Source organism: Neomonachus schauinslandi, chromosome 15 (assembly GCF_002201575.2).
Source record: "Neomonachus schauinslandi chromosome 15, ASM220157v2, whole genome shotgun sequence".
Classification (NCBI taxonomy): domain Eukaryota; kingdom Metazoa; phylum Chordata; class Mammalia; order Carnivora; family Phocidae; genus Neomonachus; species Neomonachus schauinslandi.
Genome location: NC_058417.1, coordinates 45,398,834 through 45,420,124, shown reverse-complemented (window position 1 = coordinate 45,420,124; position 21,291 = coordinate 45,398,834). Strand labels below are relative to the sequence as shown.

The 21,291-nt window shown below is 43.4% G+C and overlaps 1 protein-coding gene across 1 annotated transcript in view; it reads left to right on the top strand.

Moving 5' to 3' along the window:
* Nucleotides 1-21,291, top strand: part of TEX2 (testis expressed 2) — a 97,490-nt gene that overhangs the window by 52,301 nt on the left and 23,898 nt on the right. The window contains 4 exon segments of the mRNA XM_021678506.1: nt 6,462-6,662; nt 7,725-8,064; nt 9,309-9,556; nt 20,655-20,801. Of these exon segments, the coding sequence (XP_021534181.1) occupies nt 6,462-6,662; nt 7,725-8,064; nt 9,309-9,556; nt 20,655-20,801 (936 nt within the window).

Sequence of the window (21,291 nt, the reverse complement as noted above, 5' to 3'; positions counted from 1 at the left end):
TATGAGCTCAGATGTCAGCTATTATTACAAATATTAATGTCTTAAAAATCTTACGGGTAAGATTTATTCCTTTTACTATATATGCAAATTGTACCTCAGTAAAGTACTGTTAGCATGGAGAAATTCATCACGGCTGGAGCAGAGGGTAAGGTGGGGACGGGGGAGGCATGAAGCTGGGAAATAAGCCGTGTTAGACCTTCTCACTGGCAAGAAGACCAAGGGTCTAAGGATAAGCATCATCCAACTTGGCAGTTAGCAAGTGGCAAAGCCAGGATTGGAACACAAGTGTGTCAGACTCAGCAGTTCTGCTGATGTTTGTGGGTGGGTTGCAGTGTTTTGACCAGCAGTCTGTCATGTATGGTTAAGGGTCGGGCCTCACTAAAGCCAACAAATGATTGTCCACAATAGACATGCAGTTGCAATCCTGATTCGTGGGTTATATCTATTTGTTGGCAGCCATGGGCTTTAGCCTCTGGTAGCTCCTGAACACAAAAAAAAATGGTTGAGTAGGAAGCAGGCAATGTGAAGATAAAAGGAAGGAGAAGCCACAGGGCCCTTTGTGTTGGAATGCAGCCACTGGTGATTCTGAGAGGAGCATGGGGAGGAGGAGGCTCAAGCCACCCTTGAACCAGAATAAGGGAGCTTGGAGCCCCCTGGACCTTTCCTGAGGAAAGGCATCTCCTAGATTCTCTTCCTAGGCCTACCCCTGCCTCTCACCAGTGTCCTCTCACGGGGCAGGTGTGGCATTTTGTTCCCGAACTGTGTAGGACTTGAAACTCTCTTTTCTCCTCCACATGCCTCTAAATCAGGTTGTTCTAGTATTTCTGCAGTTTGGCAAGTGGTAGAGGGTAACCTGCTTGTTATCTGCCAGAGCAGTCAGCAAAGGAAGACCACATATCATCTTGGAACTGTGGCCATGTTGGGGGGTCACAGGCTGCAGCCCAGCAAAAACTCCAGAGGGCTGGCTCTCTGGCTTGGGTAGGAGCTCAGGCTGCTGGGTCGAGAGCAAATCCCTGAATCACTGGAAGTGGTTGCTCTTGTTAACCAGATACAGGGAGTTTACCAGGAATAGTAACCAGCCAGCAGTTTGTTAGACTAGTACAGAGCGATGGCTCTTCACCAGGTGATCCTGTAAACAGATGAGCTGAAGCAGTCAGTGCTTGTGTCCTAACACGTGTGCCTGTGTGTCCTGTCTTCTTTTCTATAAAAAACAGAGGAATAAGCTAAAAGCTTAATGTGAGTTTGTTTGCAAATTGAGCATCTTTTAATGACCTTATAGAACTGTAAGAGTTTTCAAAAACTTTAACCTTTTACTTAGATTACTTTATTCTTATTCTTTAGTTTTTAAGATTGTATGTTAGCTTTTTTTTTTTTTAAGTATATATATTTTTTAGTAATCTCTACACCCAACATGGGGCTTGAACTCACGACCCTGAGATCAAGAGTTGCATGCTCTTCTGACTAAGCCAGCCAGGCACCCCACCTGTTAGCTTTTTAAAGTGGTTTTGAATTTCTAAGATTGAATGTTGCATCTGGAGATTACTTAGATTATCTTCTCTCATGTAATTTGGTAAAGCACCTAGTAAAACACAGCATAAAACTGCATGTGTTGGAAGTATCAGCAAGAAGGGCGCCTGGCTGGCTCAGTTGGTAGACCCTATGACTGTTGATCTCGGGGTCAAGAGTTCGAGCCCCATGTTGGGCATAGAGATTACTTAATATAAAATAAAATTTAGAATCCTGGAAGTGTCGGCAAGAGAAGAGAGGAGGATTTTGATCATTCTGCGTGAGCCAGGTGTCTAGGTTTGAAAAGCCAGAACCTACGAATTGGATGTGTGCTAATACAGTAGCCACTGGCCACATAGGGCCGTTGAGCCCTTGAAATGCAGTTAGTTCAAACTGAGATGTGCTCTAAGTGTGAAATATATGCTGGATTTTGAGGAATTAGTACAAAACAAGGAATGTAAAATATAATTAATAATTGTTAATGTTATATGTTGAAATGATAATATTTGGATATACAGTTGACCACTGAACAATGTGGGGGTTAGGGGCATTGACCCCCTGTGCAGTTGAAAATCCCTGTATAACTTTTGACCGCCCCCCCCCCCCCCCGAACTTAACTACTAATAGCCTATTTTTGACTGGGAAGCCTTACCAATCACAGTCGATTAACACATATTTGGACAATATATATATTGTATACCATTTCTTAAAGTAAAATAAGCTAACGAAAATATTAAGAAAATCATAAGGAAGAGAAAGTACATTTATAGTAGTATACTGTATTAATTGAAAAAAAATATGTGTTTAAGTGAACCTGCACAATTCAAACCCATGTTGTTCAAGGGTCGACTGTATTGAATTAAATAAAATACATTGCTAAAATTAATTTCACCTGCTTTTTTCTTTTTTATTATGGCTACTAGACAATTTAAAATTATGTATTTTCATGATGCATATTTATGGTTCATATTATATTTCCATTGGACAGTGCTTCCTTGGACAATTCTGCACTTTCTGACTTACTAGGAAAGGCAAAACGAAAGCAATTGGAGAGAAACAACCTTTTATTCCCAAATGCCTCTTATTCATAAATTAGTTAACCTGTGCAGTCTCAGGAGTTTCAAAAGGGGAAAATCTTCACAGCTCACATTACTCTATTTCTCAGAGACTGTCCTATTATTTGAGAATAACTTCATAATATGCTTATCTTTTTTTTCTTTCAGCCTTTCTAGTCTGGTGATGATGACAACTATAATGCAGGGTATTTTGTCCAAAATTCCAGTATCATGTTAATTCTATTGACTTTTTTACATGTCCGCTATAATTTTACATAGCTAGAAACAAATGAAAAATCTTTTATATGGAGATATTATTGTAGAAATGTTTGACTTATATCACATTATGATTATCATAACTCAAGAATCAGTAATAAAAGGTTTAACATCTCAGCTAAGATGTAATTATGGACCCCACAGAGGGTATCACACATGCCATGTATCCTCAAATAGTCTCTATTCTAGGCAGGAGATGTACACTCAGAGTGAAATAATTCAAGAAGAGCAATCCCTAGTGGGGACTGTATAGCTAAACGGCTCATAAATGACACTGATAGAAGTTGCTATTTTAATCTCATTGTCATTCCCTGGCCCTAAGAAATTCTTAAGCACCAGCCCTTCCATCCCTCCCTCCACAGATTCTTCTTGGTTTTAGTAGCTCTGCAAGTAAGTACAACCTGGCCTTTGAGCATGGCTCCGAAGCAGCCCAGAAAAATCAGATCTGCTTCAAATTCTTTATTAATCTAGTTGCCTTTAGAACTTTAGGCCTAGTAAACCTATTTAGGTAAGAAAGTATTTTCTGCAACCAAATTGGATAAAAAGAAAACTGTGGATTATATGCCAGGAGATCTTTAGCAAAAATGTTGTTTGAAACATTTTAGACAAACATTGTTTAAAAAGACAAATATATTTATAGAAAATGCATATTTTTTATAGTGTACATGGAACATTCGCCAGATACACCATATTCTGGGCCATAAAAACTTAATGAATTTAAAAGAACTGAAATTATAAAAAGCATGTTTTCTGACCATCATGAAATTAAACTAAAAATCAGTAACAGAGATATCTGGAAAATTCCCACACATTTGGAAATTAAACAACATACTTGTCATTAGCCTGTGAGTCCAAAGATAATCACAGGGAGAAGTAGAGAATATTTTAATCAAATGAAATTGAAAATACAACATATCACAAATTGCAGCTGATGCAGTGTTTAGAGGGAAATTAATAACATTAAGTGCTTGCTTTAGAAGTACAAATTACCAATATTAGGACTAAAAGAATATTGCTAGACTCCACAGACTTAAAAAGCATAATAGGGAAATATTACAAACAACATTATGCCCAGAAGTTGGTACACTTAAATGAAATAGACAAATTCTTTATAAGACAGAAACTACCAAAGCTCATTCAAGAAGAAATAGATAGCCTAATTTCCAGTAGAAATTAAAGAAATTGAATTCATAGTTAAAAACCTTTCTACAAAGAAAACTGCAGGCCCAGATGGCTTCCTTGGCAAATTTACCAAACCTTTAAGGAAGAAATATTTTACACAAACTCTTCCAGAAAATAGAAGGAACACTTCCCAACTCATTTTATGAGCCTAGCTAATATTGAAAGATATTGCAAGAAAACTATAGGCCAATTTACCTTATGAACTTAGGGTGACAAATGAACAAAGTATTAGCAAGCCAAATTCTGTAATGTATAAAAAGGATAATAATAGTACTGTGCTGTTAAACTGGCTCTCTGGATCAAGAGGAAGTCCTCTTTGTACCATTCACTGATTTCCATTGTATAAAAACTCCCACAAACAAAACAAAACAAAACCCTCCCACCATGGCCAATTGTAAGCTACCAATGTGAGGTCACTGACAGTGGAGTCAGGAAGAGATGTGTAGAATTAGCTCTTGTGAGCTGGTGTAACCCAACTTCAGCACATCATGACCAATACATAATCTGCCCAAGAATGCAAGACTGGTTGAACATTCAAAAATCCATGAATATACTTCACCATAATAACAGACTAAGAAAAAAGACAAAAAACTATGAACCAAAGAATGTCCTTAGTTCTATACTTAGCAAAATAAACCTACCCAAACTGGTGCTCTGACTGTACAGTCCCCTTCAGGCCCCACAGTCTCTTTGTTGCTTGTCCCCCTTTTCATTTCATTGCTCTGATCATTGCAACATCTAGATTACACCCTCTTCCTGTGGCCACTCGCTTGCTCATTTAACATTTTTAATAGATGCAGCAATGCAATTAGGAGGTGGGAGAGCTACTCCTAACTCACGCAAAAAAAAAAAAAAACCTATTAAAATATATAAAACTATATAATTGTCTCATAAATTTCACACACACACCCCCATGGTGAAGTATGTTTGTCTGTTTTTACTTACATTCAGGGTACTCTTTGTGACAACCTTTTAATGGTTACTCCAACAGGGTTGTCACATGATAAAATGAAGACCTAATTCTCTACTGATGTGGGAGCATCCTTGAGTCAAAAATCCTGTCATTTTTTAAATCTTTATATCGACTCCTGACACATTACTTGGCACATAGACTCAGTGCATGTTTTGATGAATGGATAAATAAATAGAATTCTAAGGATTCCTCATTTGCAGAGGCTCTCAGGTCAAGACTTAAGTGTGAGACTCAAGTACTCACTGTGGAAATGGCCATTCTTTGAAAAGAATGACATTTCCAATTGCATTGTGATTTTTAGTACTTCTCTGCTCAATTCAAAAACATTTATAAAATGAGGGGAGTAGAGGGGCGCCTGGGTGGCCCCTCAGTTGGGTAAGCGTTTGACTCTTGATTTCTGCTCAGGTCATGATCTCAGGGTCGTGGGATTGAGCCCTGCATTGGTCTCCTCATTCAGTGGGAAGTCTGCCTGAGATTCTCCCTCTCCCTCTCCTTCTGCCCCCCACCCACCATGTGCACATGCTCTCTCTCTCTCTCTCTCAAATAAATAAATCTTAAAAAAAAAAGAAGAATAAAATGAGGGGTATGGAAGAGAATCAATTAAAATTCCCTAGAGAACTTTTTTTAAAAAGACCTGGGCCACTGTATCATCTGAAAAAGGACTGTGGGGCAGGTAGAGTATTAAATGATGAATATTGATCATCGCTATGAGAGTAGATTTACCATAATTTTATGGTGTGTTAGGCTTTTGTACACTGCCCATACCCTTTAATATGTGTGCTCTTTTTGAAGATCAATGTGTAAGTAAGTACATTTATGTTGTTGGGGGGGGCACCTGGAGCACAATTTTACTCATTTAAGTTACTATATATCTTTGGATTTTGACATACTGTTGATTATATCTATAATTCTTAATGCCTAATTTCTGATCATCTGCCTTACTGTGTGATTTAAGTGATCTAGAAATGGAGTGGGAGTGGTAGGTCTCAGTTCTGGAATGATAGCATGAGTTAGTATGATCTGTGAAATTCCAAAGATGGTTTGCAGGTGAGCTGAGAAGAGGATGAGTTTGGCTAATTTAAGAAGGCCAGACTGGGTAGGATTATTCACCCCTAGAGGAGGTTAGGCTGAAAGACTTGCTCTATTTACATGAATAAAACTTCTGAGTTTCCTGATTTGCTTGTTATCTTTAAAAAAAGAAAAAGAACCTTTTATTTAGAGAAATGGACATTATCATTATCCTCCCAAATCCAGATTTTTAGTTATCAGAAACATAGCAGATTATAGCTCCACACTGATTATCCTTCAAGCTTCGCACCTGTCTTAGCAACTCCTAGTCACCAATGAATTGCTACTTGCATCACAGTCAGGTTTGGTTTCAGTGTCCTGTGTACCTCAGATCTTCGTTTTTGTATCAAATAAGATTTGTGTTTATTCTAATTTTACTAATGGAAGTTTTTCTCCATCAGGGATGGATGAATGAGATTTACAGCTATGATCCAGAAACTTACCATGCAACTTTGACACATTCAGTCTTTGTCCGACTTGAGGGTGGGACCTTAAGACTTTCAAAGCCCAATAAAAATATATCCAGGAGGGCAAGCTACAATGAAACAAAGCCAGAGGTTACCTACATCAGCCAGAAAATCTACGACCTTTCAGACAGCAAGGTGAGCCTGGCTAATTTGAGAAACTAAAATGAAAGAAAAGCATTTGGAATCTTGGTTGTTTTACTGCGTTTTTCCCCCTCAAAAGGGTGTGTGTGTAGAGTGTGTGTGTGTGTGTGTGTGTGTGTGTATAATTTAGGGCACTACCTTTCATGCAAATCACCCAAGCATCTTTTTAAATGTAGATTCTATTTCAGCAGCTCTGAGTGGGACCTAAGAGTCTGCATTTTTATGAGCTCCCAAGTGATACTCTTGCTGCTGGTGGTCCATGGACCACACTTTGAGGAACAAAGGCATAACACACTCATCTGACTTTGAGAGTTAACTTTTAACTTTTCAGTCCAACAAAAAGCTAAGTGTAGTGGTGCTAGGGTAATAATGAATGAGGACTCTGTAAATGGGAAAATTATGGATATGCGAAATAATTCCATTTGATAAGTGTTACATACTGCTGTTATTGAGAAATATAAATTGTTGGTTATTCCAAAAAGCTGTAGGTTTTCTGTTATAACTCATGTGAGTGATCTTTAAATTTACCTCAAATGACAGAAGTATTTAAAATAGTTTTTGTATAAATTTATTCTTGAGACTGATAAACTTGAGCTTCCCATCTAGATCTAGTTTGATAAATTCTTTTTTTTTTTTTCCAAATTTATGGTTGGTCCAAGGTCATGAAACTTAGTTGATGATAACCTGCTAAATAATTTTTGTGTCACTGTTACCTGAAAATTACAGATACTTAATCATGGAATGCTACATCAAAAACTAATGATGTATGGTGATTGACATAACATAATAATAAAAAAAAAAAAGAATTACAGATACTTGTAACTCTTGCAAAATTCTTAAACATCTACTTCTGGAATGAGTTTGAAGAATAACAAATCACTTCTAAAACTTAATCCCAGTTTCTATAGTCATGTTGTAGACAGATGGTAATTATTTTACACTCGTTGTTTTAGTCAAAAAGGCTATAAAGTTTGCATTTGTGTTCTGCATAATATTAATGCACAGTGTGGCCAGTTCTTAATTTTGTATGTCAGTCATCATTTCCCTTTCCTGTAGATTTATCTTGTACCCAAAAGTTTGGCTCGAAAACGAATCTGGAATAAAAAGTACCCCATTTGTATCGAGCTTGGTCGACAAGATGACTTTATGTCTAAGGCCCAGACTGATAAAGAGACTTCTGAAGAAAAGCCTCCAGCTGAGAGAGAGCTGGGAGGCGAGGACCCTAAGAAGCCACCCCATCCTCAGGAGGGAACACGATCTAGCCAGCGAGATCAGATACTCTATCTCTTTGGGAGAACTGGCCGAGACAAAGAGGAGTGGTTTAGGCGATTTATTCTGGCATCTAAACTGAAGTCGGAAATCAAGAAGCCACCTGGTGTCTCTGGAAGTAAACCAGGTAATGACATGTGTGCTGAATGCTTAAGTATTTTTAAAGGGTCCATAGGAGAATGGAGAGAGATTCCCAGGTAGGAAGGAAGGAAACCCACCCTGAACTGATGACCCTCCACCTAAGGAATGTTCTCAGGACTCACTTACCTTTTAGGCTGGTCATTGCAACCCTTTGCACTGGATCATTTAACCAGTGACGGAACAGCTTGCAAATGTATGATTTTTGCCTTTGTTGGTAACTTAGGATTATATTTATTTGTACATACTGTGACTCTGAGAGAAGAAACATCAGGAGAACCCTGGTTGTGATAAGGAGGCAGGTAAGTCAGGGCAGCGTATCAGGCTAGTGTTCTCAGGCTCCCGGCCCTGAACACGCTTCTCCAAGCCTCAGATCACCATAGAAATGCAGAGTCTCTGGCCTCCCGACTCACATTTGTACTGATAAATGAGCCTCTGCTCATTTCCTGTCCTCCTGCCCCGTGTATCCCACTTGGGCCCTCACTGAACCTCTCAGTGTCCTCCAGACATCCTGGGCCCTGTCTTCGCTTTTTGCATATGCTCCTCCCTCTACCTGGAATGTTCTTCCCCCACCTGCACCAGGAAAATGCCAACTATTTCTTCAAGAGGCAGCCGAGAGGACTCTACCTGTGAAGTTGGTACTGGGGCTTTCTTGGGAGAGGTACTCACCTCCTCCTTTCTGCCCTGAAAGTCCTTCAGTCATGCTTCGGTTGCCATGGTTATTATAGAGAGCTGTAATTTATGTGCCTAGGTGCCCAAATTCAAGGGCAGGGATTATGTCTCATTCTTCTTTTCATGTGGAATTGGCCCAGAGAAGGGCTTGATAAAAACCTTTGTTGAATAAAAGATGACAGGTCTGGAATTGCCGTGCGCTGTGGGCGAACGGTTAGCTTGCGGCCCACTTGCCATTTGTCTCTGGGGCTGTGGCAGTTCCATATTTGACCCTCAGTGATCACCAGGAAAAAAGAACAAGGTACTTACCACATGGACTTCATGGCTTTCAGTTCCTCTGAATTGTTTTAGAGAAGAAGAAAAACCGTTCTAAAAAATGAGCTATTATTAGAGTCGGAGGTATTTCTCAGGATAGGAAATAGCCTTATAAATATTTTTTTAACCAATCATTTGTTAGCATGTTAGCTGCTTGTCCACTTAGCCCAGGGCAGTCTGTTCGCTGTTGCGTTGACTTTGCAGTCATTTCCTTCCCGCATTAACAGCCGCCCCACTTTGCTGCAGGGGTTTTGCCCTCATACAGCAGACACAACAGCCCCTCGGGGCACCTGACCCACAGCCGCAGCAGCAGCAAAGGCAGCGTGGAGGAGGTGATGTCGCAGCCGAAGCAGAAGGAGCTGGTGGGCAGCGTGCGGCAGAAGATGCTTCTGGACTACAGCGTGTACATGGCCAGGTGTGTCCCCCAAGAAAACCGAAGCCCCCAGAGGAGCCCGGTGCAGAGTGCGGAGAGCAGCCCCACGGCTGGGAAGAAGGTAAAGCTGGCTGCCCAGGCCGTGGCTTTTCTGCTTTTCTACTCAAACTCGTTTTTGCAAACGTAAGCACTTGGAGCGCTTCCTGTGTACCAGGCCCTGCCCTAGGCACTGGGGACACAGTAGTGAACTAGACAGATGCGGGCCTTGCCCTCAGGGAGCTTGTGCTCTCGGCAGGGAGGCAGCAAGAAACAAACAGCTGGTGGTGGCAAGAATTAAAAGAAAGCCAAGGATGGAAGTGGGGAGGGTGGAAAGTGGCCAGACTGCTATTTTAGAGTGGTGGTCAAGGAGGGCCTCCTTGCGGAGGTGACGTTTGGGCAGAGACCTGACCACAGTGAGGAAGTGAGCCATGGGATGAGTGTGGGAGGAGCCTCCCCAGTTCGGGGGACCGGCCCAGAAGCAGGGGTATGGTTGGAGTATTCAAGGAACCATGGTGAGGTCGGTGAGGTGACTGTGAGCAGGGCACAGAGAGGCAGGGCCTCATGGGATCAGTTCTAAGGAAGATGGGAAGCCCTGGGAGGGTTTTGAGCAGGGAGTCATGTTGATCTATTAAAGTTTAAAAGTGGCTGTCCGTGGAGAGTGGGCAGGAGGAGGAAGAGAGTGGGTGGGGGGCGCTTCCAGCTGTCAGGGATGGGGCTGTGATGAGGGATAGCAGCAGGTGCTGAGAACGGCTGTAGTTGGGATCTGTGTTTATAGGGGAGCGGCTGGATTTGCTGATGAATAAGGTGTGGGGTGTGAGAGAACCAGAGGGGCCAAAGATCACTCCTAACCTTTGACCTGAGCAACTGGGCAATCAGCAGGGAAGTTCTCAGAATCGTTAGTAGTAGAGGTCTGATTCCTCAGTTACCTTTGTATTCTCAGACTCGTTAGCGATGTCCAGTGCTTTTGAAGATTTGCCACGAGCATTCTTCCCACAGCATAACAAGCTGGCCATTGACTCAGGATCACCTGCAGTAAGATAATTAAGCTGCCATATGCCAGATTCTGTTGGGCACTGTAATAGAATTCCTCTGATCCCTTCAGCAGTCTTGCAGACGAGATGGTATTCTCTCCATTTTGTAGATGGAGAAACAGGTTCACGCGAGCTAAGTAGCTTCATTTCACAGTTGCTAAGTGGTGGCGTGTACAAAACCAGATGACGCTCCCAGGCCCTCAGCTGCCACCACTGCTATGTTGGTGGCCGTTAGAAAGCTGTGCTGGCCCTCAGGCCTCCTGCCACTACCCCACTCATACCCTCAGCACGGCGCCCAGCCTGTGCACACACAGCCTGCTTTCCTCCCGCTCGGTAACTCACTGAAGTGTGTGACCTCTTACAGTGACCGTATCTGCTCTGAATGGGAAGCACTTGGTGCCTTCTCTGTGCTGTTAGCCAGTCATGAGTTTTGATTCATTCTCTTGGTCCTCTCCAGTGGGGAAGAGACCCCCGAACCCTCATGCGGCCGACCTTGTCAGGCCAAAAAAGACCCTGTGCTCTGCTGGCCCCTCACCCACTGCCTCCACCCTCTGACCTGAGTTACCAACTAAGAGTGGGAAGTAGGCCTTCCTCTAGGCTGGAGTTGGGCAATACAAAACTATTCTAGGCATGTCCTGTTTACCACCCGTGAATCCCCCTACCCCAAATTCCTTTTCTCCCTGGGTTGTCAACTGTCTGAACTCTCATCGGATTCAGGGAAATCAGGAGGAGCATTTGTATACTGATGGAAGAAAATTACCCCATGAAATGCTTGCTTTTTAAAAGAGTTCCTTAAATTAAAAATACAAAAACAAAACCATGTTTTAGAACATCGTGTCCTCAGTGTGTGTTGCATGTGCTTGTCGTGTTGTGTCATCGCTGGAGTCTCTGGAAGCCCCAGGAGGGGCTGGGAGGCCCCGATGGCCCATAACTGAGCCCCTTGACCCAGCATTCCCTGTCACCCGGGGGCTTCTCTAGTACAAACATCCTTTCTGAGTACTTGGCATTTACCTCTTTAAGCACCGAAACATGTTTTTCCTCTTCTAAGTCTGATGAAAATCTTTAAAAACCACATTGCATTTCCTGGCCCCCTTAGACAAAGCAGGCAGGGATGATTTCATCTTGATAATTTAAGGACTTAACAACAAACAGAAATTCAGGCTGGTCGTCATGCAGGCCTACTTGAGGTCAGAAGCCTTTCACCCCCATCTGAGCCACCCCAGGCTGCTGATTCTGCAGTAGTTTTCTCTCGATTGTCAGTTGGCTGGTGTTGGTATATGGCCTTCTAGTTGCTTCTCCTTGAGTGCTTATCCCCATCTCCCACCCCTCACCCCTAAGGCAACGATTCTAGTCTGTGTGGGCTAAGAAACCAGAAAGCCAGAATTGTGTGAACGGGATAACTGTCCTTGGAAAGGGAGCTTTGGAAGAAGGTGCATGGGGTCTAGTGCTGGGCTCCTGCATCCCCTTGGCCTCCCTGAAGCACGTGTGGGCCGTGTCCTGGCTCTCGGGGATGGTCTGCTAGTTAAGACCGTCTTGAATAAGGTATGGGCATGTGTTATAGTTAACTATTACTGTGTAACAGCCCCAGAAGTCGTGGCCTAAAACCATAACAGTTACTCATTTTGCTTACCAATTTGTAACTTGACCAGACTTGGCAATGAAGGCTTCTCTCTACTCCATACAGCATCAGCTGAGGAGGCCCCACTGGGGGCTGGAGGAGCTGCTCCCAAGATGCCTCACTCGCATGGCTGGCACGTAGATGCTGGTTGTTGGCTGGGAGCTCACTTCTCTGTGTGGCCTGGGCTTCCTGCAGCTTGGTGACTGGGTTCCAAGGGCAAGTCTCCCTCGAGAAAGAGCCAGGTGAACACCGTATCACCTTTTATGACCTTATCTCGGAAGTAAAATAACATCACGTCTATCATGCCCTATTGGAGCAGTCAGTACACCTTCCCAGGTTCAGGGAGGGGCAGAGATTCTACTTCTTGCTGAAGAAGTAGCAAATTTTCGGAAGAACATGTGGGATGGGAAATATCGTGGCACTGTTTTTGGAAAGGAAGTTCTGCTAGTTTCCTCTGCTACTTTGATTACTTTTCACGCTTTAAGGCAGTTCTTAACTAGTTTTATTTCTTATTAATTTTGCAGTTTGAGCGCACGAGGACCTTCTCCCTCCATTTTTAACTTGTTATGTTTGGTGCATGTGAAACATTAACATGGTTCCAGAGGTCAAAGCTGTACAAAGACATACTCAGAACAGGGCCGTCTCCCCCACCCTCTTTCTTCTGTTCTTCCATGCTATTCCCATTCACCCCCCTGGAGGAAGCCAATCTCCTTAGTCTCTGGTTTATCCTTTCTGGCTTTATTTTCCCTTCTGTCTTAGTCGAAAGGTAGCATATTATGGATACTCTTTTGAACATTACTTTTTCACTTACTAGTACATTCTGGAAATCACTCCACATCAGTTCATAGATGTCTCTCCCTCCTCTTGTTTTTAAACAGCACCAAGTACTTGTTCCATTGTATAAATGTTTCATAGTATATTCATTCCCTCTTTTATAAGGGCATATAGGTTTCCAGTATTTTGCAATTACAAACAATGCTGCAGTGAATAATTTGTGTATTGTGTATTTTTGTGCTGTTGAGGGTGTATCTCCAAGGTGAAATCTTAGAAGTGAGATCGCTAGATCAGAAGGTAAGTGCACATGTAGTTTTGTTAGGTATTACCACATTCCCCTCTATAAGGGTTGCACCAGTGTTCACTCGCACCAGTAGTAAGAGTGCCTGTTTCCCCAAAGGCTCACCAAATGTGGACCCTTTGGATGTGGTCAGTAGTGTTCATCCTTCCTGCCGAAGACCAGGCTAGGTCATTTCTTAGGGTCCATATTGCCTCTGATATCATGAGTCCAAGAGAAACTCAAAGGGCTCAGAGATAAAAATGAACCTTTGACATGTCTTCGGGGGACACTGTCACATCGTCAGTGTCGGCTACCAGCCAGAGCTTACCCAGAGGGAGCTTGGGACACAGCTCCAGCCTTTGCCTCAGCTTCTTCTCTCCCCATTCTCCCCCGCTGCTGCCTCTTGTAGGCCATGGTCAAAGCATCTCTTCCCCTGAGGGCTCCATGTCTAATGGCAACTTGCACCCACTGGGCCTCCTTTCTCACATGGCACCTAGTGCTAAACTAGGTTTGGAGGAGAATGAGGCCACTGGTTCACAGGAGCCAAACCCAGGATACAATTAGTAAATATAGACAAGGTTTGTGTTAAACAGTGCTGAAACACTTTTGGTGTTTATTCTTACTTATAATAATTAAAAACATATTCAGGGGATTCTGCATACCGAAACCACTTTGGAGCTCAAATTGGAATTTAAAAATCACTATTTTGGAAGAAGGGCCTGGTTCTCTAGATGTTTAGTGGTTAGTGACCAGTCACTGAGCCCTGACTTGCCCTCATGACTGCTTTGTCCCACAGCCACAGACTGTGCAAGCCTCCGAATCTCCAAACCCCTATGGTGTTGGTGCCATTTTCTCACTGTTCAGGCAACTTAACCTCTAGAACAGTTGAGAGACCATGAGGCTGGCTGAGGAGACTAGAACTTTATTGTCTTGTCAAGGTAGTGTGCTTGGTTGGAGATTTTAATAGTAATTCAGAAAATAAGAAAATAAGGAGACTTTCTTTTGAAACTAATAATATACTATATGTTAAATTGAATTTAAATAAAATAAAATTTTTAAAAAAGGAAACTCTATTTTTAAAGGTGGCATAGTATTACCCCTGGTGTGGTTACCTCAGGAAGGGAGACTGCACAGGCTGCCTGCAGATTTGCTTAGGGGTGTAGTAAGGCCAGGGAGGCTGCTAGTTCTGTATGCCCCAAAGTGGCCTGCCTGGGAGAGAGGACCATCGGTGGGTCAGTGCTGTGCCTGTCCTCTAGGCAGGTGCAAGACTCCAGTATTCAGATTGTGTCACACACTTCCATGCTCATTATCCAAGGAAGATCCTAAATGTTTAGGGGTAATGTAGGCTTCCCAGGTTTGGAGAATTCTGTCTTCATTATTACTAGTTGTACTAATTATCTTGTTACCTATAAACTGGATCATGAGATATAAATCCCTGTTTGCAGTTATCAGGAGATGAGAATCCTAAAAAGCAAATAGGAATCAAATAGAAACCAGGAAATCTTAATTGGTGGAGTGGTTTTCCAAGGCTCCCCTTTCCTGCACAAAGTCACCTTTTCAAACATTGAAAAGCAGAATTGAGAAGTGCTCTTCCTACAGTGAGTAAAAAATCTGAAGCCATAGAGCCAATTTAAACATAAATTTTAGAAAGGATCCAGAAAAGAGTGCCAAGACAATTCAAGGAATGGGGAAGGGGAGGGAAAGAATAGTCTTCAACAAATGGTGCTGGAACAGCGGGTATCCACATGGCAAAAGAATGAAGTTGGACTCCTACCTCACACCATACACAGAAATTAACTCAAAAGGATCATAGACCTCAATGTAAGAGCTAAAACTATAAAACTCTTAGAAGAAAACATAGGAGTCAGTCTCTGTGGTTTGGGGTTAGGTAAAGCTTTCTTAGATAAGACACCCAAAAGTACATGCAACCAAAAAAAAAAAGATAAACTAGATTTCATCAAAATTAAAAACTTTTGTGCTACAAACAATACCATTAAGATAGCAAAAAGACAACCCACAAAATGGGAGAAAATATCTGCAAATCATATATCTGATATTCTAGTACCTAGAATAAACAAAGGATTCTTAAAACTGAATAATAAAAAGGTAAATGACCCAATTAAGAAATGGGCAAAGGGGAGCACCTGGGTGGCTCAGTCAGTTAAGTGTTTGCCTTTAGCTCTGGTCATGATCCCAGGGTCCTGGGATCAAGCCCCTCATTGGGCTCCCTGCTCAGCGGGGAGCCTGCTTCTCTTCCTCCCTCTGCCTGCCGCTCCCCCTGCTTGTGCGCTCACTCGCTCTCTCTGTGTCAAATAAATAAAATCAAAGATTTTATTTATTTGACACAGAGAGAGACACAGCGAGAGAGGGAACACAAGCAGGGGGAGTGGGAGAGGGAGAAACAGGCTTCCCGCGGAGCAGGGAGCCTGATGCGGGGCTCCATCCCAGGACCCTGGGATCATGACCTGAGCCGAAGGCAGACGCTTAACGACTGAGCTACCCAGGCGCCCCAATAAATAAAATCTTTAAAAAAAAAAAAATGGACAAAGGATTTGAATAGACATTTTTCCAAAGAAGACATATAGATGGCCCATGAGCCTAGAAAAGATACTCAGTCGTTAAGTCATCCAGGAAATGCGAATCAAAACCATAACGAGAGGGGCACCTGGGTGGCTCAGTCGGTTAAGCGGCTGCCTTCGGCTCAGGTCAGGATCCCAGGGTCCTGGGATTGAGCCCTGCATCGGGCTCCCTGCTCAGCGGGAAGCCTGCTTCTCCCTCTCCCACTCCCCCTACTTGTGTTCCCTCTCTCGCTGTCTCTGTCAAAAAAATAAATAAAATCTTTAAAAAAAAAAATAACGAGATACCACTTCACAACCACTAGGATGGCTAGAAAGAAAAAGATAATAGCAAGTATTAGTGAGGATGTGGAGAAAGTGGAACCATTGTATATTGGTGGTGGGAATGTAGAATGATGCGGCTGCTGTGGAAAACACTTTGCTTGTTCCTCAGAGTAAACATACAGCTATACGATCCAGCAGTTCCACCTCTAGGTATATATCCAAGAGAAATGGAAACCTGTGTCTGCACAAAAACTTGTACACAAATGTTCATGGTGCCATTATTCACAACAGTCGAAAGTGGAAGCAACTGAAACTTCCATCATGAGTGGATAAAGTATGGTAGATGCACACAAGAGAACGTTACTCTGCAAGAAAAAGGAATAGTGTGTCCACACCTGCTACGGCATGGGTAAATCTTGAGAACATTATGCTTACGAGAGAAGTCAGTCACAAAAGAATACATATTGTATGATTCCATGTATATGGAATGTCTAGAATTAGGTGAATTCGCTGAGATAAATTAGTGGTTGGTTGCCTGGGGCTGGTGGGGGGGCGGGGGGGGGGGGGATGGGGCTTGTGGGGACAGTGGTGGTGGGGACGGTGGTGGCAGGGATGGAGTTGGGGAAGAATGGCAAGTAACTGCTAAGGGAAACAGGGTTTCTTTGGGGGGTAATTAAAATGTTCTAAAGTTGATGGTGGTGATGGCTTCCCACCTCTGTGAGTATGCTAAAAACCATAGATTGTTCTCTTTAAATGGGTGAATTTTGTGTTATGTGAACTGTATTTCTTTCCATAAAGCTGTTAAAAAAAAAAAAAAGTAACAAAACCATGTTAATTTGATCCAATTTTATTTTTTTTTAAAGTTCTGTATCCTAAAAAGTTATATACATTGAAAAAAGACGGATAGTAAATAGAGGGAAAATGTTTTAAATAATTATATTTGTGGGGCGCCTAGGTGGCTTAGTCAGTTCAGCGACTGCCTTCGGCTCAGGTCATGATTCCAGGGTCTTGGGATTGAGCCCCACATCGGGCTCCCTGCTCAGCAGGGAGTCTGCTTCTCCCTCACCCTCTGCCTGCCGCTCTGCCTACTTGTGCTCTCTCTCTGTTTCTCTGTCAAATAAATAAATAAAATCTTAAAAAAAAAAAAAAAAAGCCAGGGGTGGCTTAAAAAAAAAAAAAGAAAAGAAAAAATAAATAATTATATTTGGATAGTGGGATTATGGGTTTTTTCCGCAATAAATATGTACTGTTTTTATAATTGGGGAAACATCTAACAGACCTGGGGGAAGGGTCTTCCATTGTGCCTTCTCCTGGACCCAGCGGTCCTTTGTGAAACCCTGGTGGCACCAGATTGTGTGTGACCAAACCTTAGGAGCGGAGGCACTGAGCTCTCTATGGACCAAAAAAAGCTGGGCTGGCCTTGGCTTCCTGGCCATTTGTTACAGAAAAGATTACACCAAAAAATTAAGTAAATTTGTACTTTACTCTGGAGGTTAGCTTTTAATAAACTATATCCCAAGAGCTACTCAGATAGTCATGATAGCCTCCTTCAGCTTCGGACCTTTTTTTGGAAGTCATTTTGAGAAAGGTGCCCTATCTAAATGTACCTGTATAGTTGAAATGGTGAAATGAATATTCTTCTCACATTCCTTCCTGCGGGCAAATGGCAGTGTTAGGAAACATATGCATATTTATTCGTCAAGCTCTTAAATTTTTACTACATTCATTGGAAGTGAGTTCTTTCTAGTAGCCCAGTGAATCCAGATTTTGTTCATAAAGCTGCTTTGAAGCATTGTCAGTGTTCTGCTGCTCTTGGATTTTTCTTTGTTCCCAATGAGTCTGTGGAGAGAAGCCTGTAGAAGGAACTGTTGAAAAGAAAAGACAACCTGCTTGTCAGTTATTTCAGAAATGTGTCTCCATATCATATGCCTTTGACTTGGACATACATTGTGAAATAGCCTTTGTTTCTTGCTATTTTGTGTTAAACCTGTTTGCTGTGAGTACCTGGGGCTGTAAAGAAAGGTTAATAGAGGGTAGACTCCCCGACTCGAGAAGGGAAAGTGACTGATTCTCTTGTGTCACCTACAAATCTAAGCAAGACATGCACTGCCTTGTGTGGGCACAACTTGGCACTGCCGAAATACCTGGGGGAGGAGGGCACTGTCCTTGGTGGGTGTTTACTCGGAAGTCTATGGAGATAATCTGATGTGATTCAAAGACCGTAACCTCAGAAACGCTGGACCAGATTCCCTTGGGCGGTGGGGCACAGATGTTCAGGCAGAGAGAAAAGTGATTCTAAGAAACATGTACCACCTGTGGAATGACCCAAGTACCCAGTGGTCCCAGACATCTGCTCTTGCATCCAGGACCTGGAGGTAGAAGTGTCTTGGTGAGGGGCGCCCGGCTGGCTTCATCAGGGGAGCGTGCAACTCTTGATCTCAGGGTTGTGACTTTGAGCTGCATATTGGGTGTAGAGATTGCTTAAAAATATATATTTTTTTATTTTATTTATTTGAGAGAGAGAGACAGAGACAGTGAGAGAGAGAGCACAAGTGGGGAGGAGAGGGAGAAGCAGGCTCCCCACAGAGCAGGGAGCCCGATGCGGGACTCGATCCCAGGACCCTGGGATCATGACCTGAGCCGAAGGCAGACGCTCAACCAACTGAGCCACCCAGGCTCCCAAAATAAAATCTTAAAAAAAACAAAAAAAGATATTACAGCACCAGGAAGCACAGAGGTGCTGTGTAGCCACTGAAATGAGTGAGATAGAGTCATGTCTTCTGAAATGGAATGACCAACATGTATTATTTTTTAAACCGGAGTTTAATTTTTTTTTAAATGAGACTCACCAACATTCTTAAGGGAGACCTGTGAAAACAATCAAATTTGAAGGACTCCTAGAACATAAAATATCTCCCCTTACACCTGATAACGTTAGAGTGAAAAACACAGGCAAACTTCCAGACCCCCAAAGAGAGAGACGGCGCATGCTCTGACAAGACTAGTGGACCGCTGGGTGCTGGGCAGTCCAGTAGGCCCTGCACAAGCTCAGTGACCGGTTCAGACCCCCAAACTCCAGGCTTCAGAAAAATCACACGCAGGTACGTGCCATAGACCTTTGGGGGTACTCACAAGTCATCAGATCTCCAAGGATCGAATCCAGGAGCACTAGGCCACCTGGGTACAGTCCCCCTGGCCTGGGCACACAGGTCGCGCTGGCGTGAGCAAACACATACCAAGCGTGGAGATGACAAGGGTGTCTGATGTGTGTTATGGCTGCAGGTGGCCCGGGAGGGCAGGGCAGATGCATTTGTACAAACCACAGAGGGAAGAGAAAGGGTAAACAATTCGCTGATTTCTGCTTTTCTAGTTTTTTTTGGTCCTTGCTTTCCAAGGCTAATTGTTTCTGTAAGGCTGTAGTCTAATTAGAGACCTCAGCGTAAGGAAATGTCTGTCACAGCAGGTGCCAGTCCCACCACCTTCCTCCCTCAGGACAGAGCAGGTGGAGATCAGGGAGAAGGAGGCTGTGAGTCAGGCTGTGCTGATAAACCAGGGGCCTCAGGCAGGACACTGCATGGTTCCAAGTCCATTTCCTCCGCCCTAAAATAGAAGTCAAGGTTCCGTCTTTCTGGGGTATTGTAAGACGTAAATGAGCACCCTGAGAAACAGTCTTATCGCAGGGCCTGGCCCAGGGTCCGCGGCCGCAGCAGTGACAATGGGTGGTGGTCAGCAAGTGTTACCCGCACTGCCAGGTACCTCGCCACACCCTCAGCGGTGGTCACTGCCCGCTTCTGTCTCCTGCTTCACCCTGCCTGGCCCTCCCCGGGCAAGAGTCTATCGTCTGATGAGTAGCCTGGGAAATCGGAGACTAACTCAGGTTTGCTCTTGTCCTACCTTGCACATTGGCCGTGCTAGATGTTTGAGACAGATTGTACCCGCGGAGGGGGGCCCAGGGGATGTCACTGGGCTGAGACTGGGGAGAACAGCTGTAGGAATTTTCACAGAATTCCTGAGAACGGGCTCTCTCTAATCCGAGCCTGCGCTTCTCAACCTTACCTGTTCATTACATCCGTGAGGGAGCTTCAGGGAGTTGTGATACCCACTCAGATTAGTATCTGGGCGTAGGGCCCAGGCACTAGTATTTGTAAGCACCCCCCTGCCCCTCGCCCAGGAGGGCTGTGAGTTCCCAGCTACTGTAAGAGTCCTGGGCACGGGAGGCTTTGGGGCTGCCTTGGGAGGACCAGCCTGAGGTTACATGTCCAGGGAGCCCCAGTTAGTTGGAAGAAAGGTAGGCAGACATTTGATCAGAGGTGCCATTAATCAGAAGTGGGTACCGAGCTCATTTGGGAGGCAGGGCAATCTGGTTGAGCTAATTGTATGAAATATTAGCTTGTTCACAGGAAGACTGGCAAAAAAAGAAAACAGACAAAGAGGAGTTTTTATCCATGATGGTGGCTTTTGTTTCTCCCTTTTTCTATTCACTGACATAATGAGACTTGTAATTTGTAGGGAAGAAATACAACTCCCGTGGCTGCCCATCTCTGTGGGGAGGGACCTTCAGTGACTTTGGAAAAATAAGCACCTGTCTTGTTCTCCAGTTGCTTTCCAGCTAATTTTGGTTCCCTTTCTTTTGCCAGTTGCCAGAGGCTCCGCCCTCCGAGGAGGAAGAACAGGAAGCCTGGGTGAATGCCTTGCTTGGTAGAATGTTTTGGGACTTCTTAGGAGAGAAATATTGGTCTGATCTGGTGTCTAAGAAAATCCAAATGAAACTCAGCAAAATAAAGGTATCGTTTTCCACACAAGAAGCTTCCAGTTCCTCACATTTCTTATGGAAGTTTTGTATCATTATATCCTAAGTGAAAAATAACTTGGTTTAAAGCATATAACATGAGAACAGCAACATACCTGAGCTGTGACCTTGGCCATATGACTCACCGTACCTGGGGACTTAGTGAATGTTCCTGTTTACTTTTTCCTTTGTGTTGCTCTCATTGTTATCCATTCTAGGTGATAATCGAGAATTTGGTTTGGGAAAATGTGAGCTTTTGTAGCTGGTTTGTCATGTAGACCTCTAGTATCTTGAAATTAGTAAGGAACTTAAATTGTACTTCAGGAGCCCACCCAGCCTCACAGTCTGGGGGCTGCACCATCTCTGCTGAGGAAAGTGCCAGACTCCAGACCTCTTTCCCAAGTCATGCTCCCTCTCAAAGCCCAGAAAGTTAGCATTGCACTCTACATGTGTCTGGGCCTGACCTTTACTTCTGGCCAGATGGT